This window comes from Lemur catta, chromosome 1 (assembly GCF_020740605.2).
Source record: "Lemur catta isolate mLemCat1 chromosome 1, mLemCat1.pri, whole genome shotgun sequence".
Classification (NCBI taxonomy): domain Eukaryota; kingdom Metazoa; phylum Chordata; class Mammalia; order Primates; family Lemuridae; genus Lemur; species Lemur catta.
In genome coordinates, this window is record NC_059128.1 from 26492412 (window position 1) to 26517969 (window position 25558).

Below are 25558 nucleotides of genomic sequence, written 5' to 3' on the forward strand. Positions count from 1 at the left end.
AAATAAATAAAATAGGATTTGCCTGATAAGGCTGTTGTGAGGATTTCATGAGTCATTATGTAATGTGCTTAGAACGGTGCCTCCTACACAGGCAGTATTCTTTTAGTTGTTAGTGTTTGTAAAAAGGAATCATAATATATTATATTCTTCTGCAATTTGCATTATGTTTGTGTGATTCATCCATGTTGATGGTTATAGCTGTCAGATCTTTGCTTTTACTGTGGTGTGGTATTCTAATGTGTGAATATTTTGTAATTCTTCTGTCAATTTAGGTTCGTTCTAGTGTTGTTATTTTATTATTACAGACAATAAGCAATGCTACACAGACATTGTACATACCTTCTTATGTACATGTAAGAGTTTCTCTAGGGTATATACCTAAAAATAGAATTGCTGGGCTGTAAGGGTATGTACATCTTAAACTTTCCTAGATTATGCCAAATTATTTTCCAAAATGGTTGTACCAATTTACAGCCCTATGAAAGTGCCTATTGCTCCATATGTTTTTATCTGATTCTGTAATATTTGCCAAACTGATAGATGTAAAATGATATATAATGTTTTGATTTGTTATTTCTGGATTATTTGAATGAAGTTGAGCATTTTTTCCTGTGCTGATTGGCCATTTCTGTTCTTTTGTAAAATGCTTGTACATTTTGCCTGTTTTCTATTGCTATTCTATTTTCAACAATATTTGATTTGCTTGTTGATTTTTAGAAATTCCTTAAACATTAGGGTGCTAACATTTTGTTCAATATATGTGACATATAAGTTCTCCCAGTTAGTGGCTTGTCTTTCATTCTCAGGTGGATGATTTTTCACATATGTTTATAGATCGGGGGAAATTCTTTTGCTAGACTAGTTGGACTAGTCTTGTTTGGAGTATAGAAATGGGGGTCTCCCTGTGTTGCCTGGGCTGGTCTTAAACTTCTGGCCTCAGCTTCCCAAAGCACTAGGATTACAAGTGTGAAGCCATGGTGTCTGGCCTCTGGCCTGATGTTTTCATTGATATTATAAATATAACTTCCTATTTGAAACAGTTGTGTTAATGAGTAAGATGAAAAGTGAAACAAAGATGTGTATCCAAATTTTATCCTTGATTGTGTGTAAAAAAAAAAAAAAAAAAAACAACTTGTGAATCCTTAAGTCTAATTTCTGACTCTGGCATTCAGGAGTCTCAAACCCATCCTGGAAGCCCTATAAACAAGCCCCTCAGTTCACCAAGTATAAAGGTGAAGACTAATGTCTTGAATTCTAGCATAAATAATAGAATCTAATACAACTTTCCCCTCATTTAAAAACAGATATTATATCAGTGAGTAGTACTTTCTAGAGCTGGTATGGAAACAAGATTCAAGAGCACTCCTACCTAATTTTCATAGGATTATGTGGGGAGGTATTAGGAGATGAGGTGGAAGCTTTAAATGACAACAGCAAACCCCAAGGTTCATTTCTGACACTTCTCCATAATTCTTCCATACACAGTCCATCAATTGGTGCTATTGGATGGGAATATCAATCTATCTCTCACAGGAAAAGTCAAAGCCTTTGGCCTACAAGGCTCTATATGACTTTGCCCTCTAAAACACCTCTGGTTTCACCACTACTACTCTTTTCTTGGGGAGGCGGGCGGTGGGACAGTCTTACTCTGTTGCCAAGGTAAGAATGCAGTGGCATCATCATAGCTCACTGCACCCTCAAATTCTGAGCTTAAGTGATCTTCCTGCCTCAGCCTCCTGAGTAGCTGGGACTACAGGCATATACCACCACGCCCAGGTAATTTTAAATTTTTTATAGAGTTGGGGTCTTGATATATTGCCCAGGCCGGTCTTGAACTCCAGGCCTCAAGTGATCCTCCTGCCTCAGCCTCCCAAAGTAGTAGGATTACAGGCGTTAGTCACCATGCCTGACCTCTCTCATCTTCCCTTTGCACTGGACACACTAACTTTTCTGTCCCTGAAACACTCTAGGCCAGAGCTGGGTGCGGTGGCACACAACAGTAGTCCTAGGGGAGGTTGAGGGGGGAGGATAGCTTCAACCCAGGAGTTCAAGAGGCCAGCCTGGATAATAGAGGGAGACTTTCTCTAAAAGAACAAACAAAAACAACAAAAACTCCACGTTAGGCCAGCCATCTCCTCAGAGGTTTACGTTGGTTATTTTGTTTTCTTCGAATTCTCATCCTACTGGAATGGCTCACTTTTTTTTTTTTTTAACCTCCTTCAAGTTCTTTGCTCAAATGTCATTTTATTAATTTATAAATTTATGCTTTCCCCAGCACTTTTAATCTCCCTCTTAACCCTGCTTATCTTTTTCTAGATAGCATTTACTCTCCATCCTGTTTGCTGAGGCCTAAAACATGAGTCATATTTGGATTTCTCCCTCTTCCTCAACTTACATAATTAGTCACCAAATCCTGTTGGCTTTTTACCCTCAAAGAGAATTCTGTTGATTAAACAATTAATTTATTCAATTTGTGACATCAAGGGCAAGCACCACTTTGACAGTGATGGTAGTTTGGGGTAAGTTAGAAAAGGGTATTTATAAGGTTTTTTTGAGATCATGACTCAAGTGGCTTAAGGCAGGTCCTTCAAGGTGGGGAAGTGGTTGGGATTAGGCAAAATGCATCACACGATACTTAGAATTAGTGGACAAAGCAAGAAGAGGGTCTTAAATTTGTTATCCTGTCAGGAGAACTGTCTGCCCTGATGCACAGTTTCCCCACATAATTTAGTTTGCAAAAATTTCCTGAAGCAAACAGTGAAGCTAATTACTGGTTTGCAATCTTATTATCCTGGGTAAAAAATGATTTCCTAGCATGTTGATTTAATTGTCGCTGCTACTCTTATCTTCTAAACTTTTCTTCAGTGTCCTTCCTCTTCTCCACCTATGCTATCACTATTGCCCTAATTAGGCTCTCATTATAACTTACCTAGACAATTTTAAAAGTCTTCTAATTTGTCCATAGTCTTTTCTCCCTCGGATTTATTTTCCACACAGCCAGCAGAGTAATCTTAACTAAATTGCAACTCTGGCCATGTCAGCAATGTTTTGTTTTTTTTGTTTTTTTTTTGAGACAGAGTCTTGCTCTGTTGCCTGGGCTAGAGTACTGTGGCGTCAGCCTGGCTCATAGCAACCTCAAACTCCTGGGCTCAAGCAATCCTCCTGCCTCAGCTTCCCAAGTAACTGGGACTACAGGCAAGCGCCACCATGCCCAGCTAATTTTTTATATATATTTTTTTAGTCGTCCATATAATTTCTTTCCATTTTTAGTAGAGATGGGGTCTCGCTCTTGCTCAGGCTGGTCTCAAACTCCTGAGCTCAAACGATCTTCCCACCTCGGCCTCCCAGAGTGCTAGGATTACAGGCGTGAGCCACTGCCCCCGGCCTCAGCAATGGTTTAAAACAAGGGTGGGAAACCTGCATCCTTAAGTGAGGCCTTTTGACTGAATCCAAATTTTACGTAACAAATCCTTTTATTTTTATTAATATTTTTGTTCATCTTTCATATTTTATTTTTAAAATGAACATATTTAAATTACCAAAGAATAAAGTAAGTTTCAACAAAATAATCCTTCCAGATTGACCAACACAATTAGGACATTAGTAAGCCATAAGGGCTAAATTAATGGCTGCTACACTCATGACTTAGTTCTGACTTTCCCCGCCTGACTGGCGCTGCTATCATATGAGGCTGGTTGGCGAGAGTTTGTGGGTGTGTAGTATGCCAGTCTGTTGTCAGCTTTTGACAGCAGTGTACTGTGTTTCTGTTTGAAGTGGAATTTGTGAATAGTTGCACAGCTCAACAGTATTTTTTAATTGTCTCCTTAACAGCCTATCATGTCAGGGAAGACTAAGAGAAGACTGAAGGAAGAAAACAGATTTTTTAATGAGGATTGAGAATTGCAATATTATCTTGTTTCTACTAGAGATGAGATGATTTGCTTGCTTTGTGAATATTACAATATCAGCATTAAAGAAATTAAATCAGCATTCTAACACTCATAAGGACCACAAATATTTTAAGTTTAGAGGGAGAGGCATGAAAGGTTATATTGCAGAAATTAAAAGATGAAAAGCAAAAGCAAAGACAATTCTTTCAAGCAGCAATGAGACCTGGAAATAATGCCACTGAAGCAACTTATAAAGTAGCCTATATACTTGGGGGAGGGGGAAGAAGGGAAGTCATTTAGTTTTGTGGAAATTGTGAAAGAATGCATTGTAGAAGTTGTAGGATGCTTAGACCCCAATAACGTTTCAAAGTATTAACATAATACAAACAGCTGCCTCTTCTAAGGAGAACCATAACTGATCGGCAGCATGAATTAGCCCTTCAACTTAACAGAACAACTTAATGCAATACTTCAAAAGGCAAATATATATTATTCAATCACTTTGGATGAATCAACTGATACTACTGACTTGGTGCAGGTTTTATACTTCATTCAGGTCATAACAGAATATTTCTTTGCTGCAGTTACTCGCTTTGGGCACTCTTGTGAACAGAACACAGAGAATAGATATCTTCGACAGCTTTCAAGATGAATGTCATGAAATTGGACTGAATTTGATAAATTTAATGAGTGTATGTACAGACGGTGCATCTTGCATGACAGGAAAACATGAAGGGTTTATTGCACAGATTAAAGAAAAGTATTAACAGATCCAGATGCTCTCATTTCTTTTCATTGTATCTTACATCAGCAAAATCTGTGCTAAAGCTACTATTTTGAGTGACACTGTGCAACAAATTATAAGTATTGTTAACTATGTTCATGCAAATGCAACACAGCATCCTCAGTTTTGTAACATGCTAAAGTTGAACAATGAAGTATTCAGGATGCATTCTAAAGTGCCTTGGCTATGGCCAGGACAACCAAAATTGTATCTCTGCCAGAACAGATAGTTAAATTTTATGAAGAACACAGTCAGCAAGAAAATTTCTATAGGAATGCAGCATTTTTGTGTGATATCATGTCAAATCAAAATGACTTGAATATTTCTTTGCAAGGTAAAACTAAGTCTATATGTGATATGTAGAAAAAAATCTAAACATTCTGAAAAGAACTATGTTTTTTCAAAACACTTCTTCTTCAAAAGGAAATTTTGGATGAATATTTTTGCCAGTTAGCAAAGGTCATTGATGAGCAGGATGACATAGGTGAATCATTTGAAGAATATGCAGCTGTTATAGACCTATTAATTGGAGAATACAATGAAAGGTTCACTGACTTTGAGAGTCATGACATCATATTAAAATTAGCATTTTAGACCTAGTTGATATCACCAAGGCACCTAAAGAACTACAAATGCAATTGATTGAGCTCTCAGTAGATGACATTTTAAAGTCATTGATGCTAAGAAAGGTCCAGTTGAAACATGGAAAAATGCAGTAGAATACCCATGCCTTCAGTAACATGCCCCCCAAATGTTTTCTTGCTTTTCAACCACTTATTGCTGCAAATCTACATTCTTCTACCTGACCCAAATCAAGACACCCTTAAGGTCACAAATGGCTGATGCCCATCTAGAGGATCAGCTGAAGCTATGGACCTCCATGCTACAATGAACTATTCAAATGCTTTCCAACAAAAAGCTGACACAAAGTCATTAAAGGGTTAGTTTAAAATTAACAAATAGTTTTCATTTTTTAAAATTATTAAGTACATAGTGATTAGATTTTTACAAAAACGGTGTACATTTTTAAGTATATCTAATTGAAGTTTCTTGAATGTGGCCTTATTTAATTATAGCTAAATCAGTGTGGCCTTCCAACATGAAAAGGTTCCCTACCCCAGGTTTAAAACTTTTAAGTGGCTTTCCCTTGCCTAAATCTCCAACCTCATCTCTACCACTCCTGTAATTGCATTGCTACCTAGTATTTGATTTCCTGCATCTATGCTTTTATTGATGCTGTTGCCTTTATCTGAAACATCTTTTCTCTCTTATCCCCCGTATGTTTACTTTTTGTTCTTCCTTTAAAACTTGGTCAATATCTCCTATAGGAAATGTATCCTGAGCCTAAACTGTGCTTTCAGAGCACACTGCGCATACAGTGCTGTTATTACATTCACTATATTATGCAAAAATTAACCTTTTTTGAGGGGAGAGAGCCAGCTAAAGGCAAAGAAGTTGTCTTACTAATTTCTGTATCCAGTAGCATTAACAGTAGGGCCCAGCGCATATTAAGTTCTTAAACAGTTTTCACTAAACCAAACAAATTGGAGTGGAGAGGGGAAAGACTTCAGGGATGGGAGATGAGAGGTGATGATTTAAGTTAACGTGTTCGAGGCAGTATCAACGCACCCAAATAGAGAAATTTTGAGTAAGAGATCAAGACCTAAAAGTACAAATGGGAAATCATCATACTTGGCGTGTAAGTTTGTGTTGATTATTAAATTTTTTTGAACCTGACATTTTAAACATATGTGTTGATTATTTCTTCAAGAGTCATAGTGTAAATAAGAGAACACAGATTAAGGACTGTTTAGGGAGTACCCTCAGTGGGTGGGAGAAAGTAGAGTAGGCCCTCAAAACAGTCAAATGAAACAGACGTAAAGAAGATAAACTGGAGTATTGAGGAGGTCCAGGGAGGAAAGAAGTATACAAAGACGGTTTGGAGTCATGGTGTCAAATTCTACAGAGCAGTTAAGAAGAGTCAGAACTATGAAGATTTTCTGAATTTGGCAATTTAGTTGTATCTAGTGACCTTTGAAAATTCTAGTAGAATGGAGATTTCTTTTTTTAAAGTTAGTTTGTAGGACAAAATAAGTTTGTTCTCAGCTTTTATACTTAGGAAAATATATCCTTTACCTGTGTTCAACCAGGACTTTTCCCAAGCAAGATATGTGATCTTCTTTATTGGGGAGTAAAATTCAACTTGGTTAGCCAGGCATGGTGGCTCATGCCTATAATCCTAGCACTCTGGGAGGCTGAGGCTAGAGGAGTGCTTGAGCTCAGGAGTTCGAGACCAGCCTGAGCAAGAGGGAGATTCGTCTCTAACAAAAATAGAAAAAAATTAGCTGGGTGTGGGGCGTGGTGGTGTGCGCCTGTAGTCCCAGCTACTTGGCAGTCTAAGGCAGGAGGATCTCTTGAGCCGAGGAGTTTGAGGTTGCTGTGAGCTAGGCTGATGTCACAGCACCCTAGGCTGGGCAACAGAGCAGGACTCTATCTCAAAAAAAAAGAAAAAAGAAGTAGTTCAACTTGGTTAATAACCAGTAGTAAATGTTACCATGAATTAACATGTTTTCTGTTTTTTTTCTTTGTAAGCAAAATCATTATATATAAATTACTTAAAAACAGAATGTTTGATTTCTCCCTTGATGTGTTAAGTATTATCTTAATTGCTAGATTATTTTATAGGCCAGTGGTAATTATTCATTAAGAAGTAGAAAGCAGAATATTATAATTACATATTTTCATTTTGCCAAATGATGATTATATCACTGATTTTAAAAAATGTTCCAACCCTGAAAGCCTTTCCTAAAACTTTTACATGCCACTTGTGAATTAGATAGAGTTCATTTGAAGCTGTGACAGGGTTGTGAAGCCCCTCCTAAGAGTTGTGTCCAGTCCTCCAGTCATTTTTTGAGATTCATTGATAATGTAATACGCTTTGCAGAAATGCTGGTAGCAAACCATTTGATTACTGAAAATGACAAGATATTTAGACCCCAAATTGGTTAACACTTTCAGTCTATTCTCTTATTGGGCAACAGACTGGTACAATAATAAATAGCTGCCTAGAGAGCAAGTGAACTTGTACTGGATCTATTTGGATAGAGGTTGGATGTCCTTCTTTAAGGGGAGGTTGTCAGAGTAGTTCCTTTGGCCATGGAAGGTTAAGCTACTGTTACATCTGCAATCTCTTCCAACACTGATGATTTTCTGGTCTTGTATGTCTAGACTTATGCCACCTAGCAAATAGCCTCTACTATCTTTCAGTTCTTTAAATTTACAGTATGGCAGATATGAAAGGCAGTGTGTTGGGATGCAGCGATACTATTTAAACAAATAAGGTACAGCTAACCATTAAGGAAATAGGAAATTGCTATAAGATTTGATGAACCCAATAATAGAAGTAAGCAGAGAGCGTTAACAGGAGTCATATGAAGGGGAAGGACCTAACCAAGGTCAGGTAGGGGTTTGTCAGAAAAAAAAGGCTAGCTTCCCTGAAGAGGTTTACTCCTGAGCTGACTCTTTAAAGATGAGCAGACTTTAACCAGAGGTGAACAGGGAAAGGAATGTCTTTCTAGGCAGAGGGAGGAACCTAAACAGAGGCTCTAAAAGAGGGCATGCCTTGTTTGGAGAACTGTAAATAGTTTAGTGTAGCTGGAAGTTAGCATGTGAATGGGGACATGCCAGACAAAATGCCAGACAAAAAGGATTGTGTTTGCCTTGGTAAGCAATTTGGACTTGTCTTGAAAGTGATGTGAAGCAATTAAAGGATTTTAGGCAGAGTAGTTGAAGGATTTTAATCAGATGGGGGCAATGAATTCAAGAGGTACTAAGGAGGTAAAATTAGTAGAGTTATAGGCCAGAGAGAGTGATTGCAGGAATGATTTTCAGGTGTCTGGTTTGGCCAACTGGTTAGGTGGGTAGTTGGCTTTGCTAAGAGAAAGAATTAAGAAATGAATCATATAGGCTTTTTTCCTCAAGATAACTTTAGATAGTGCCAACTTGAGGAAGGATATAGGTATATTTTATTTTCTTATATTTGTATTTGTGTATATTTTTAAAGTGTTGAAAATATACACAAATACAAATTTTAAATTATGAAAGAGTATAACAAGGATGTATTTTCTTTTTTTTCCTTTTTTTTTTTTTTTTTTTGAAACAGGGTCTCGCTTTGCCTGGGCCAGAATCCAGTGGCATAATCATAGCTCAATGCACCCTCAAACTCCTGGGCTCAAGTGACCTTCCTGCCTCAACCTTCTAAGTAGCTAGGACTACAGGCATACACCACCACACCCCATGTCCGGTTAATTTTTTCTATTTTTCTTAGAGAAAGGATCTATCTCGCTCTTGCTTAGGCTGGACTTGAACTCTTGAGCTCAAGCAATCCTCCCACCTCAGCCGCCTAGAGTGCTAGGATTACAGGCATGAGCCACTGTCCCCAGCCTTTTTTTCTTTCTTTATTATATTATTTTATTTTATTTATATTTTAGAGACAGGGTCTCACCCTGTCACTGAGGCTGGAGTATAGTGGTGTGATCATAGCTCACTACAGCCTCAGACTTCTGGGCTCAAGCAATCCTCCTACCTCAGACTCCCAAGTAGCTAGGACTGCAGGTATGTGCCACCAAGTGTGGCTTTTTTTTTTTTTTGAGACAGAGTCTGGCTCTGTTGCTCGGGGTAGAGTGCTGTGGCATCAGCCTAGCTCACAGCAACCTCAAACTCCTGGGCTTAAGTGATTCTTCTGCCTCAGCCTCCCGAGTAGCCATGCACCACTATGCCCGGCTAATTTTTTCTATATATTTTTAGTTGTCCAGATAATTTCTTTCTATTTTTTTAGTAGAGACGGGGGTCTTGCTCTTGCTCAGGCTGGTCTCGAACTCCTGACCTCGAGCAATCCACCCGCCTTGGCCTCCCAGAGTGCTAGGATTACAGGCGTGAGCCAGCGCGCCCGGCCAGTATGAAAGTTTTTAGAAACTGTCAGCTGTCTATAGTTTGGCCTACATGTACAAATTTCCATTTTCAGGAGTTGGAATGGATATGAGAGGTAGATCAGCAGGGAGGATTTCTTATTGGTTTATCAAAATTAAAGTGCTTGAAAGTTCTCAGAATAACATTTTTTCAAATCCTACTAGAATTTATTGTGGATTTTATAAGGACTAGTATTGTAGCTGTCTTTTCAAAAAGTAAAATACTTTGTTTGTTTGAACTTAGTGTTACTCTAAGAGGAAGTATACTAATTGCTCATTTTCCTTTAAGCCAAAACCTTTAATTTGGGACAATTAGTTTCTTTATTAGTATGGTATTCCAGAGTTTAAACATGTGAGAAGTTATTAGTCAGGTGTGTTGGCACGAGCCTGTAGTTCCAACTGCTCAGGAGGCTGATGCAGGAGAATCCCCTGAGCCCGGGAATTCGAGGATGCAGTGAACTATGATGAGGCCACTGCACTCCAGCTTAGGTGACAGAATAAGACCCTGTCTCAAAAAAAAAAAAAAAATGAGAAGGTAATAATTTCTTCTCATATTTCTTGGTCTGCAGGTTGTAAAAGTTAAAATGAACAAACTACGGCAAAGTTTTAGGAGAAAGAAAGATGTTTATGTTCCAGAGGCCAGTCGTCCACATCAGTGGCAGACAGATGAAGAAGGTGTTCGGACTGGAAAATGTAGCTTCCCAGTTAAGGTAAGAACTGATCTTTCTATAAATCTATATGTGGAAAGAACGGACAATCTATTGTATGTAAGACCCCATTAATTAGGACAATAAAAAGAGAACCCTCCAAAATCTAATCCCTTCATATTCTGCTTTAATGATAGAATTAAATGAGAAGGAAAATAGATTATAATTGGTGATTTTCTTTTTATATTTAAATAAGAATTTCTGGTATATAATGTGGCTTCAGTACAGATAAGGTCACTTCTGATGAGAATACTAACCTTAAAATATCTAAAGATCCTGAATTATCAGTAGTCAAATTATTTTCAGTGGGATGTGCTTACTAAGTGATAAGGCAGAGGGAGTGGGAGTCTGCTTTCTTAAATATAGGTCTGGTGTGCTCTAGAAAATCTTAAATCAGAAGAGTTAAAGGGAATTTTCTCTTTTAACTTGTAGCTTTTAATCAGAAAGGTCATTAAAATGAATGCCTTCTTTGATTAGATCAGAAAAATGGAAGCTCACCCAGGATAAGAACATAGTGAAGATCTCGAGAAGGGGGGATGCTGTGCAGGTGCTTTCTCTTACTACTTCCTGAGACTCTGGAGAAGGGCCATATTTAAGGACATGGAAGAAATGTACATATTAAATACTATTCAGTGAAAAGCAATATGTAATTGTATAATTATACAAGTACAATGTGGAATGTATTAAGTGTAAGGGCAAAAAGTAGAAGGAAGTAGGCCAAAATGTTAATATCTTGAAAAATACTGATTTGTTGATTGATTGAGAACAGGGTCTTACTCTGTTGCCCAGGCAAGAGTGCAGTGGTGTCATTATTGCTCACTGTAACCTCAAACTCCTAGGCTCAAGTGATCCTCCTATCTCAGCCTCCTGAGTAGGTGGGACTATAGGTGCGTACCACCATGCCCAGCAAATTTTTGTTTTTTGTAGAGACGAGGTCTCATTATGTTGCTCAGGCTGGTCTCAAACTCCTGACCTTAAATGGACCTCCTGCCTCTACCTCGCAAAGTGCCAGGATTATAGGCATGAGTCATTGTGCCCAGCCAAAAAATTTTTAGTTTGATATAAAATGTTAAATTTTTTCTCTATTGTCTATATATTCTTATAAGTGGAAATATTCTTATGATTTCCTCCCTCCCTTTTATTGCCTCAGTACCATTGACTGATATACAGCCTAAAGTTTTAGAAAGAAAAAAATCTTTATTATAGGAAAAGCCATTTGTAGAATATACTAGTTAGATAAATACATGGCTTTTAAACATACTATTTTTCCATAGTCAGCAATCATTTTCCTGATTACTTAGCTATATTTACTTAACTCATTTGCTGAAACTTTTTATAGGAATAATAAACTTAAATATTTTAATTTTAAATGTTTAATATGACACTAAAATATAAAAGAAAACCTCATCTGTCTTATATAAAAATGAACATTCTTTGTCTTTACTACCTACCTCCACAAATAGTTGGCTTACTTGAATATACAAGTTGAGTATTAAGTATGTAGAAACGGTCACTCTTACACACTGTTGGTTGCTTGCAGTATAAATGTCAGCCAATTAGGGGGCCAATTTAGAAATATCCATTAAGATTTTAAATACACTTTTCATTTGACCTGCAATTTTACATTTAACAATTGCATTTAAGTATATTTACAAATATACTGGCATAAGTCATCATCCTAACATTATTAGTAATATCAAAAATCTGGAAACAAATGCCCATCATTCTGGAATTGGTTAAAGAAACTATGACATGCATTGAGTGGAATTCTTTGCAGTTATTTAAAAAAGAATAAGGTAGATCTATATTCATCTCTTTAGTAAATATTTTTGAATAGCTACTGTGTCCCAGGGACATGTTTGGTAATAAGCAAAAAAGACATAGTTCTTTCTCTTGTGGCATTTATAGTCTCCTTGTGAGGGATACAGACTTTCATTAGATATTTGCATTAATAATATATGATTACAAACTTAGATACATGCTTTTAAGAAAGGAAATCTGATTCTGTAAGAGCATATAACAGAAAAATTTGACCTGGACTAGAGGATCAGAGTAAGGCTTCCTTGAGAAAGTAAAGTTTGACCTGATATCTAAAGGTTGAATGGAAATGAATTAGATGAAAAGGTAGGCAGAGCATTAGAAGATTACGGAAAGTGTGTACACATAGGTGCTGGGTAATGGAAGGAAAGAATGGTAAAGGGAAGCTATAGTGTAGAAAGTTGTATGAGATGACCCTGGAGAAAAGTAGGGCAGGGTTTTGTAGTCCATGTTAAAGATTTTAGACTTTTGAGAGTCAAGTGGCTGGGTGCAGTGGCTCATGCCTGTAATCCTAGCACTCTGGGAGGCCGAGGCAGGAGGATCACTCAAGGTCAGGAATTTGAGACCAACCTGAGCAAGAGTAAGACCCCGTCTCTACTGAAAAGTAGAAAGAAATTATCTGGACAACTAAAAATATGTAGACAAAATTAGCCAGGCATGGTGGCATGTGCCTGTAGTCCCAGCTACTCGGGAGGCTGAGGCAAAAGGATTGCTTAAGCCCAGGAGTTTTAGGTTGCTGTGAGCTAGGCTGACGCCACAGCACTCTAGCCCGGGCAACAGAGCAAGACTCTGTCTCAAAAAAAAAAAAAGACATTCATTCTCTCTGCTATGTTGTGTCTTTCTTACCTTTCTTTCCTCTCCACCACACCCCACTTCTCCCCAACCCATACACTTGTATATTATACTACTGACCCCCAGAGTAGAATGGGAGAATTGGAACTTGAAAATTTTTTTCTCATAGCCTAGAAGTAGAGGCATTTCCTCAGTCAGATGTATTAATCACTGGGCAAATGATGCCTTATCCTGCCTTGCCTTAGAAACCATTGTGAACTAGTAGTGAGCTTGGTATGAAAAGGTTTTCCATGGAGACAGCTAGTTAGGGTGGTGGGGATGCTCACTAAGGAAGAGTAAGTTTGGGAATAGAGAAGATGAGATCCTTTTGAGGTACCTATGGGTCATGCACATGCAGCTCCTCACTGACCAAGAAAGTACCATGAGTTTTCATTTTGGAGTTACAAATAAATTTTAGTGAGTAGGCAAATTTACAAATGCCAAATCCTTGAATGATGCGAGGATTGACTGTATATAAATTATCATTAAAGTTGTAGGTAGGTGAGATTGCCTAGGGAAAGTGAGAAGAGGGCCTAGGACAAACCCTAGAGGAACACCAACATAAAAGGGAGGACAGACAATGAAATAGGTATGTTCAAAGGAGAATAAGAAGGACTAGCCGGAGAGGTAGAAGGGAAAACTGGAGCATGTGGTCTTAGAAGCCAAGGTTTGAACATATGAGAAAGTGGTCAAATGCTATAAAGGGATCGAGTGAGAAATGAAACCTCATTAGATTAAAAACTTGAAAGTTTTGGTAACTTTGATGACAATGACAGCACTTACAGTGGAATCATGAGGATAGAATGCAGATTAAGGAGTGAATGGGTACAAAATAAGGGTGGAAACAGCTAATCTAGAGATTACTAATTCAAGAAGGTGTCTGAAAAGGTTGTGTAAAGTTAGAGAAGGGTGGAAGGGAGAGATTACAAGGGGCATGAGGAAACTTTTGGTGGTGGTGGCTACGTTTATATGTTGGTTGTGGTGATGGTTTCTCCTCAGCAAATTGTAGACCTTAAATATGTACAGTTTATTGTATATCATTTATACTTCAGTAAAGCTGTTAAAAATTTTAAAAATAAAAGTTTGTCTTCAAAGGAAAGTAGACAGTAGCAAAGGGAATGTGAGGTTGAGGAATGTGTGTGTGGTTTTCTTAAAAACAGTTTTGTTAGATATAATTTACCTACCCTGAAGCTTACTTATTTAAAATGTATAGGTCATTGATGGTTTGGTTTTGTGCCGAGTTTTGTTTTGAAGAAGGGAATGACTGAGCATAATTAAATGTTTTTTACAAAGGAGCATGTAGGGAGTGAATTAGTTTTAGACTAGAGGAAGAATGCCGCTTCTATTTTAACAGGAGCAAAGATGGAAAATAGGGTGCAAATGTACCTCAATTAATGGTGTTGGTGGCTTGAGATTGATGGAGTTCTATTTTGAAGACATATTTTCTCAAGGAAATAGGAAATAAAGACGTCTGTAGAAGAGAGAGTAGAGAAGTTGTAGAACTGGATTTTGAGGACAATGGGATACTCTAAAGAATAGGAGAGAGCAGTTTATAAAAATGCAGATGGTTATTAGACAGTAATCAAGTGAAATTGCAACTAATTTGATATCTGCTGGGTTTGTTGAAATGTACTGGTACCTATATAAGTGTAATAATTTAGTAGTAGAGTAATGATTAATTAGAGCAAAGTAGGCTTCAAAGCTTGTCTTGCAATTTTATCTGTGAGTATAACAGATAATTTTTTTAATAGAGGAGAGATTTTGATGTTACAAATGAAATATGACCTATGCAAAACTTAATATAGTGGTTCTCAAAAGTGGGATCTCTAAAACCTTTTCAAGGGGTGCTGAGATATTCTCTTTTCCAATCGTACATCTATATGAGGCCAGTCTTTTTTGATATACTTCAACCAAAACATATTGTAATAGATTGAATGTAGATGCAAATATGAGAATCCAATTTTCTTCTATTAAGCAGGATATTAAAGAAATTTGCAAAAATGTGAAATCACAAAATGCCACTTTTCTCACTAAATTTTTTCATTTTGGAAAATATAGTTATTTTTCATTAAAAATATGTTATTTAATTTACCATGCAATGGAGTTCATTATTTTAAAATGAATTAAATATCTTTAAAAGTTCTTACTTTTAATTTCTAGTACAGTAAGTATTAGTAGCTATAACTGATGGAAACAAAAATTCTTTGGGGTCCTCCGTGTAATGGGATCCTGAGACCAAAAATTTTGAGAACTGCTGATTTAAACAGTATGTTTCATCAATTACAGTAATGTACTAATAATCTACTTGTAATTGTCTACTGACATTACATTTTTAAATGCTGGTATTAATTTTGGTTGTTAAATAAATTGATATTATCTAGCCAGTCGTTTAACTTGCAATTAAAATCTCAATTATTGGATTATGTAGAACATATGGCATGCAAAATTTACGTTGTGTAAATTCTGGAGGTCGTATTATCTTCAAATTTGGAAGGATAGAGATTAAGGGACTGTATGCAGAATACATACTTACTAGTTATGTTTATAAATTGTCCTAATTATTTTAACTCCCTGTTAAATGAGATGGAAGGGCTTTCTTACCCCTTTGTTTTAGAAATATAAGGCACTTACTCAGTTGTTACTAGGAATTGTGCCAGTATATACAAATAGGACAGACCAGATGGAGAACTGAGCATATGGATGCTAGAATTGCATGTGTTTACCTCTTAGACCAACATTTGCTCTATTAAATTATCTGCCAGATGGTTTGGGGGACAGCTTTCTAAGATAAGGACTGCCATTGTGCTAGAAGTTATAACAGATAGCATTTTAATAACAAGCCTTTCTTATTTTGTATGTAACCGTAAAGCCATGGCACAGAAAGTAGAGATCTCTTACAATGTTTTTATTTCTAAGAGGCTAGTTCCTGATCCAGTGGGTGACTACTATGTAACATTTAATAATTTGTGATTTCAGAATATTTTGCTGCAAAGCGTTATGCCAACTAGAAGTTGCTAAATATATCAGGAAAAAAAGCAAAAATGCACAAAATAAAAAATAAAATGGGAAAATAATCATAGACACTGAAATTTTTAAAACTGACTCTACAAGTAAACTTGAAAACATGGATAAAATTGATAATATTCTTGGGTTATATAAATAAATAAAACTGACTCCAAAAGAAATTAAGAATACAGAGACCAATTAATATAGAAGAAATACCATGAGATATCAAAGAGGCACCTACCTCCCACCCCAACATAGGCAATCCCCCAACCCCTAACATAAGTACCAGTCCCAAATCATTTTACAGGGAATACTACTAAACCTTTAATAAAAAGATAACATCTATGCTTTATCTATTTATCAAAGCTTTATAAATTTGTTTTATAAGCTTATAAATTCTTAACATCTGTAGTATTTTAAAACTTGACAGAGAACACCAAAAAAAGAGACTAACAGCTAAATTAATTTACAAATATCAACACAAAGCTCTTGTTAAAATATTAACAGAATCCAGCAACCCAATTATAGGATAATATATACCCTCCTCACTCATCAGCATCTAAATACAGAGTAAGGGAATCTCTTTTATTTAGGTTATTTTTATTTATTTATTTATTTATTGAGACAGTCTCACTCCATCACCCCAGGTAGGGTGCAGCAACCTCAAACTTTTGGGCGCAAGTGATCCTTTTGCCTCAACCTCCTGAGTAGCTGGGACTACAGGTGTGTGCCAGGCCTGGCTAATTTTTCTATTTTTAGTAGAGATGGGGTCATTTTCTTGCTCAGGCTGGTCTCCTGAGCTCAGCCATCCTCCTGCCTCAACCTCCCAGAGTGCTAATAGTATACTGTGCCCGGCCGAAAGCATATACTTTAAAATTTTTTTTAATTTTTAATTATTTTGGATACATAATAGTTATACATATTTATGGGGTACATGTAATATTTTTATACAAGCATACAATGTATAATGATCAAATCAGGGTAATTGGGGTATCCATCACCTCAAGCATTTATCATTTCTTTGTGTTAGGAACATTCCAGTTCTCCTCTTAGTTATTTTGAAATACACAATAAATTATTGTTAACTGTAGTTGCCCGATTGTGCTATTGAACACTAGATCTTATTCCTTCTATCTGACTGTGTTTTTGCACCCAACAACCACCCCCTTTTTGTCTTCCTCCCCCTCATCCTAGCCTCTGGTAACCATCTTTCTATGTCATCTCCATGAGTTCAATTTTTTTTTTTTTTTTTAGTTCTCACATATTAGTGAGAACATGTGATATTCGTCTTTCTGTGCTTGGCTTATTTCATTTAACATAATGTCCTCCAGTTCCATCCATGTTGTTGCAAATAACAGGGTTCCATTTTTTCTGTGGCTGAATAAGATTCCATTGTGTATATACACCACATTTTCTTTATCCATTCATTTGTTGATGGACACTTAGGTTGATTCCGTATCTTGGCTATTATGAATAGTGCTTAAAAGTATACACTTCTACAGCATACTGAGTTTGAATTTGGGCTTTGCCAGTTATTATTAGCTTAAACAAATTACTTAACTTCTGCTTGTTCCAGGCAGTGTTCTAGGCACTTAGAATATGGCGAACAACACAGACAAAATCTTTGCACAGTGCTTACAATCTAATGGATGTTAGTGAACAAAGAAATATATAAAGTATCTGGTATATCAGAAGGGAATTAGGGCTACGAAGTGGGGGTGCTGGGGGAGGCGACAGCCTGAGGTAAACAGCCACTGAGCCAGGTGCTGTGGGCCGCCAGAGGTGAGGGATGGAGTAGGGGCAGCACTGAACATCAGTGGACATCCCCCTAATTTATTTCTCAGGTGAGGAAACTAAGGCCTATGGAGTGCTGAGGTTGCTGGTTTACTGCCAGCCTTCCAAAGTAAGTTTCTATCTTTGTAATGTTACCTGATACTGTACTGTTTTCAAGGTAGGAAAGCTGGTTTACACATCGGAGGTAGCAAGGAACTGCGGAAATGGGCAGCCAGGGCCTGGAATCCTACCAGTAAGAATCCAAGTGTACAAATACAGAAACACAGACAGCTAAACAATAATTTTTGTAAAATTAATTCCATATGGCCAGAAACTGATCAATAACTGCCAGCTTCACTAATCTCTGTCCCTGCTTCCAATTTAGGACCAACCAGAGAAAGCCAAATGTGCCCCCCGCCAACCAGTCACATAGGACACCCTGCTTTTAGTTATCTGGGCACACCCGGAGCCTCCCTTTCTCCACTGTGAAGCTTTTCCACTCCTCTGTCTGCCCTTGAGTTTCTATCAAACCAACCCCATTGCTAGGAAGCTCTGAGTAAATAGCCTTTGCTTGTTCTAAAAAAAAAAAAAAAGTGGGGGGAGCAAGAAGGGGAATTAGTATGAAGGGAGTGTATGAGGGGGTACAATTTAAAATAGGATGGTTAGGGCAGCCCTCACTGAAAAAGCGTCTTTTGAGCAAAGACTCAAGGAAAGTGAGAAAGCAAGCATTTCAGGTTAACTGAGGAAGCAAATTGTAGACTGAGGGGGCAGCAAGAACAAAGGCTCTGGGACAGGAGAGTAATTGGCATATTGAAAGCACAGCAATGAGGCCAGTGTTTAGAGCAAAAGATGCAAGTAGAGATGAAATCAGATAAGTAGCAGGACACCAGATCATGTAGGATAGTATTCGATACTGTCAGACCTATCCTGAACGTATGCTTATATAATTAAATATATAAACTGAAATAAAAGAAAATTTTAATTATATCCATTGTATAAATACTTGGACGTAACTACACCAGAAGACCTAAAGTAGTACACTTTTATGTAGAATCACAGTGGGTGAGATAGCTGCAAATGTAGACTAATGTGATGAGTTGGTACCTATATACCACACTAGGATTGCAAATGGTGACATTATTTTCCGAAATGGTGAGCAACTCTTGATAAAATTCTTATCAAAGGCCGGGCGCGGTGGCTCACGCCTGTAATCCTAGCACTCTGGGAGGCCGAGGCGGGTGGATCACTCGAGGTCAGGAGTTCGAGACCAGCCTGAGTGAGACCCCGTCTCTACTAAAAATAGAAAGAAATTATCTGGCCAACTAAAAATATATATAGCAAAAAAAATTAGCCGGGCATGGTGGCACATGCCTGTAGTCCCAGCTACTTGGGAGGCTGAGGCAGTAGGATCGCTTAAGCCCAGGAGTGTGAGGTTGCTGTGAGCTAGGCTGATGCCACGGCACTCACTCTAGCCTGGGCAACAAAGTGAGACTCTGTCTCAAAAAAAAAAAAAAAAAAAAAAAATTCTTATCAAAGTATAATCTTCTTTTGATTGACACAGCAATTGCATTTGTGCAAAAAATGCTCTGTGTGTATATGTGTAAAATGGAGTAGGGTCTAATCTAAAATAATTATGAGTTTTTTACCCATTCTATGTGAATGTCCAGTAGGGCATTCAAATGTCATACAGCTGCTGGGCCCTTACCTCACACCTGTAATCCTAGCACTTCGGGTGGCTGAGGAGGGAGGATTGCTTGAGGCCAGGAATTTGAGACCAGCCTGGGAAACATTGGGAGACCCCATCTCTATAAAAAATAGAAAAATTAGCCAAGCATGGTGATATGTGCCTATAGTCTCAGCTACTCAGGAGGCTGAGACAGGAGAATTGCTTGAGCCCAGGAATTCAAGGCTGCAGTGAGTTATGATCAAGCCACTGCATTCCAGCCTGAGCAATGGAGTAAAACCCTATCTCAAAAAACAAATGTCATACAGGAAGCCAGATTTTTGTCATCCATGTCCCCTTGCTCACTACTTAGAAATAATTTTCCCAGTCATTGTTACCAGAAATGCCTGCATACATTTCCCAAACACTCCCATTGAAAAACCACTAATGTAGGGCTCTGTAGACCGTTCTAAGGACTTTGGCTTTTATTTAGAATGCAGTGGAAGCTATTAGAAAGTTTCGAACAGAAGACTAGCATTATAGTCTTATGTTTTAAAAGGATCACTCTGGCTCTTGTGCAGAGAATGAGCTATAGAAGAGCAAGAGTGAAAGCAGAGAGATCAATTAAGAGGCTCTTACTAAAGTCCAGATGAAAGATGGTGTGGCTTAATCAGAGTGATAGCAGCAGAAGTGGTGAGAAAGGGTCATATTCTGGATATATTTTGTAGGTAAAGCTGATAGCATTTATTAATAGATTGGATTTGTAAAGTGTCACTAAGAGAAAGAGAAGCTAAGAATGATTCCAAGATTTTCGGTCTGAGTAATTGGAAGGATAGAGTTGCCATATGTTAATTTGGGTAAGACTGTTGGTAGAAGAGTAGATTTGTGAACAAAGGATGATATCAAGCATTCAATTTGGATGCTGTTGTAAATGGTATTTTTAAAATTTAATTGTCTACTTATTGCTGTTAAAGAAATACAAGTGAGTTTCGTATATTGAAATTATATCTAGCAACCTTGCTAAATTCAGTTTTTAATTCTAGTATTTGATTTGAAAATTCTTTTGGTTTTTTTACTAATACAGTAATATAATCTGTGAATAATATATAGTTGTATTTCTTTCATTCCAATTCTTATACTTTTCATTTCTTTTTCTTGCATCATTGCACTGAGCAGAACCTGGGATACAGTGCTGAGTATAAATAGAATTGGTGATAACAAGGATCCTTGCCTCATTCCCGATCTTATCACAGTTTCTCAAATTAAGCAAGTTCCCTTCTATTATTGGTTAAGAAATATTTTTTAAATTGTGAATGGAAACTGAATTTTATCAAAAGCTTTTTCTGTATATATTGAGATGATTATGATTTTTATCTTAATTCTGTGAAGTGGTAAATTCCACTGATTGGATTTTTTTTATATTCCTGAAATAAATTCAGTTTGATTAATACCCTTATGATCAAGTTGAGTTTATTGAATATATTGCCAGATTCTGTTTGCTAATATTTTGTTCAGAAATTTCACATCTGTGTTTTGAAACAGACTGGACTATGAAGATTACTTTCTTCTGATGTCCTTGTCAAGTTTTGTATTAATAGAATTGAGCCTGGATTATAGTGTTGGCAAGGTTCTATCTCCTGGTTTACTTCCATTCCTAGGGTATACTTTTCCAGGTGTTCCAACTGAGAGCGTGGGGTGTTCAAAGGAGCCCATTCTCTGGTAGGTCCCGAACTCTAATCCTTCTTTCTCTCCTTAGCAAGATGAGAGTGCCAAAAAGCTCATTTTGTTTAACACATTCCTCCATTTTCTCTACTTCTTTTGAATTGATAGTTAGTTTTAGAGGCTTGATCAGATTTAGCTTTCTTTTTCTCCCCCAGAAATACTTCATTAGTGGTTTGGACTATTATCAGAAGGCACAGAATAGCTGATTACCCTTTTGTGATGAAAATGACTATTGATGATCACTGCCTAGGTTTGTTAATTCATTAAGGGTTGCAAAATGATGATACTCCAATTCTGTCATCCCTTCTTCATTTATTAGCTGTAATATTGCTATAAAGCAAAACCTCTCCCAATCTACTGTTTGGTTAACAGTGATATAGTTTAATTAGGAATACAGGGTAATTTCATTTATGAAAGAAATATTGAGCTGTGAGAAAGATCAGGCCCAGATTCATTCATAAGCAACATCACCAAAATAAATGACTCTATCTATCTGATCAACTGCTGTTTTTTTTTTTTTAAGAAGAATAACATTAAGTTGGGAGGGCGGGGGAAAAAAAGAATAACATTAAGTTAATGTATATAAGAGCAGTAAACTACAAACCTCTACTTAAATAGGAGAGTTGCAGATATGCTTCAACAGAAAGGTAGTATGAGGTAGTTGAAAGAAGATAGATCTAGAAGTCAAAAGAGTAGAGTTCTATCCCTGGCTTTGTTAATTGACTGGTTATATGACCCAGTTTAAGGCACTTAACTTTTTTGACACCTTGAATTTCACCTTTGAAAAGTAAAGTTTTTGGCCAGGTGTGGTAGCTCATGCCTGGGCAACATAGCAAGACCCCATCTCTGCAAACAACTTTAAAAATTAGCTTGGTGTGGTGGCACAAACCTATAGTCCTAGCTAGTTGGGAGGCTGAGGCAGGAGGTTTGCCTGTGCCTGGCAGTTTGAAGATTCAGTGAGCTATGATCACACCATTGCACTCCACCCTGGGAAGCACAGTAAGACCCTGTCTCTAAAAAAAATAAGAAGAAAAAAAGAGAGAAAGAAGTAGTAAAGTGAAGGTTTTTGATCCCTTAAATTCTTTTCAGCTCTAAACTTGTCTGATTAGATTTAATGCCTCTGCTTAGACCTACAATTTATAAAAATGGAATTGTACTCCAAATCTATAGTTAAAGAATAGCCCATTTTAATTAGATTTAACTACTCCTCTTTGGTTAAAGAGCCAAAACAAGTTTTAATATTGTGCTATGCACATCTGCATACTGTATTTGCTATGTAGCATAGGCTGTGTGTGTGTATGTGATAAGACGACCTGTAACTCCTTATAAATTAATGATTATTATGTTACTTTTTGTTAATGTTGGGAACTGCTGACTATACAATCTCTCACATCAGAGCTCTGCATTTCTTCTCATGGATAACATCACCAAAGCAAGGGGGGAAATCTATTTTTGAAATAATTTTTTTCAGAAAGAGAAAAAGGACTTAATTCATCCAAGAATGAAATTCCACGTACTGGTTTTTCTAAAGTACATTTTTGTGAATAAAAGTTTCTTACTCAGAAGGAGTTTGGAAAATGCATACGGACAAAAGAAGTCCTAGTGTCACATATTTTAGCCATTAAAGCATGAATCAGCTGTAGTTCTTCAGTGAGATAGTGTCTCAGAGAAGAAAGAAGACCTCTTTAATAATGTTTCTTTCAATGGGCATGTTTTTCTCCTAGTCTAATAGGACAAAAGGCAGATTTTTGTCTCTGCATTTCTAAAATAGATTATGCAACTAAGAGTCAGTCCATATATGAGATAATTATGAGATAATGTTGTTCTCTTCTTTTCACCAAGACTTCCTTTTTTTTTTTTTTTTTTTGAGACAGAATCTCACTCTCTTGCCTGGGCTAGAGTGCTGTGGCAGCAGCCTAGCTCACAGCAACCTCAAACTCTCGGGCTCAAGCGATACTTCTGCCTCAGCTTCCTGAGTAGTTGGGATTACAGGCATGCGCCACCATGCCCTGCTAATTTTTTTTTCTATATATTTTTAGTTATCCAGCTAATTTCTTTCTATTTTTTTTTTAGTAGAGATGGGGTCTCGCTCTTGCTCAGGCTGGTCTCTAACTCCTGAGCTCAAAAGATCTGCCCTCCTCGGCCTCCTAGAGTGCTAGGATTACAGGCTTGAGCCACCGCGCCCCACCAAGACTTCCTTTTGTTTTTCTTTTGCTGGCATAAATAGCCATATGTGACCAATTGAATTGATCAAGCTAAGTGGTAGAATGAAACCTGTTGGAAATACTTTGAAACTATATTCATTCCTCAGATCCTAAAGGTAACTCAGAGATCATAAAACCCTACTTTCTCATGTTATTATAAAATGAAAACAGAGAGAGATTAAGCAATTTAGAGATAGTAGTGGAAATGAGTAGTAGCAAAAGGAAGAAAACCCAGATATAAAATACTACAGATAAGAGTGTGGGGCAACCAAACCACAGACCCAAAGAAATTAAGATATGTGAATACTTTGCCATTTATGCTAATAAATTTGAAATTTTAGATTAACTATGAATATTCTAGGAAAACATACTAAAATTACCTAAAGTAGAAATAGAAAAGTTGAATAGGCCCCTAACCAGAAAAAAAAATAGAGAAAGCTGTTAAAAAACAAAACTAAAACTATCTCTCTGAAAGGCCTGGATATAGGTGATTTCACCAGTCAGCTCTGTCAAACCTCAAAGAATAATTTCTATGCTATTTAACTATATCAGAGTATATACGGGGAGCAATGGACGGTTTTCAAAATTTTTTATGGCTTTAACAAAATCCTGATACAACAACCAAAGAACAAAAACAAAAAGAAAACCGTAGAGGAATTCCACTTGTGAATATACATGAAAAAGTAGGCACAAAAATAGTAACAGATGGGGTCAAAAAGTATACTAAAGAATTCAAGAATCTAGAAATGGTTCAATACTTGGAAATTTGATAAATATAGTTCATCACATTGATGGGCCTAAGAAGAAAAATGACTTCATTATTACAAAAAGGAAGCAAAGTTGGAGGACTGGCGCTTATCAATTTTAAAACGTATCACAAAGTTATAATAATCGAAACATTGTGGTATTGGCATAAGAATAGATGTATATAGAGTGATAGAATTGAGAGTCATCCAGAAATAAACCCATATATCAATGGCCGATTGACTTCTGACAAGAGTACCGAGACCATTTAACAGAGAAAGAATAAACCCTTCAACTAATGGTGATGGGACAACTAGATTCCCACATGCAAAAGAATGAAGTTGGACCCCTACTTCATACCATATACAAAAATTAACTCAAAATGGATCAACAACCTAAGTATAGAAGGAAAAACTCTTAAAGGGAAAACTCTTAGAAGGAAGCATAGAGGTAATCTTCGTGACCTTGGATGTGGCAATGGATTCTTAAATAAGACACTAAAAGCACAAGCAACAAAAGAAAAAGTAGATACATTGGACTTCATCAAAATTGAAAACTGTGCATCAAATAACATTATGAAGAAAGTGAAAAGACAACTACAGAATGGGAGAAAATGTGTGGAAATTATATATCTGATAAGGATCTAGTATCCAGAATATATAAAAAACGTTTGTAACTCAACAACAAAAAGACAAAGAACCTGATTTAAAAATGAACAAAGGATCTGAGTAGAAATTTCTCCAAAGAAGATATACAGATGGCCAACAAACACCTGAAAAGGTGCTCAACACCATTAGTCATTAGGGAAATACAAATCAACACAAAGAGGTACCACTTCACACCCACTTGGATGGCTATAATTTAAAACAAAACAACAAAACAGAAAATAACAAATGTTGACAAGGATGTAGTGAAATTGGAGCCTTAATACATTTCTGGTAGGAAAGTAAATTGGCTCAGCTGCTGTTAAAAGCAGAATGGTGGTTCCTCAAAAAGCAAAACATAGAATTACCATATGACCTAGCAATTCACTGCTAGTTATGTACTTCAAAGAATTGAAAATAGGTACTCAAAAAATACACATACATGCATGTTCACAGCACCAATATGCACAATACCCAAAAGATAGAAACAGTCCAAATGTCCATCAGTGGAAGAATGGATAAGAAATTGTGGTACAGGCCGGGCACGGTGGCTCACGCCTGTAATCCTAGCCCTCTGGGAGGCTGAGGTGGGTGGATCGCTCGAGGTCAGGAGTTCGAGACCAGCCTGAGCGAGACCCCGTCTCTACTAAAAATAGAAATAAATTATCTGGACAACTAAAAATATATATAGAAAAAATTAGCCGGGCATGATGGCGCATGCCTGTAGTCCCAGCTACTCGGGAGGCTGAGGCAGTAGGATCGCTTAAGCCCAGGAGTTTGAGGTTGCTGTGAGCTAGACTGACAC

General features: G+C 37.1%; 1 protein-coding gene across 11 annotated transcripts in view; it reads left to right on the forward strand.

Annotated features, from left to right (window-relative positions):
• Positions 1-25558, forward strand: part of NUMB (NUMB endocytic adaptor protein) — a 171534-nt gene that overhangs the window by 96567 nt on the left and 49409 nt on the right. For all 11 annotated transcript variants that reach the window (XM_045564261.1, XM_045564306.1, XM_045564272.1 and 8 more), the window contains one exon: positions 10211-10351. In XM_045564261.1, coding sequence (XP_045420217.1) covers positions 10226-10351 — 126 coding nt within the window. In that variant the 5' untranslated portion in view covers positions 10211-10225. The remainder of the gene's footprint in view (positions 1-10210; positions 10352-25558) is intronic.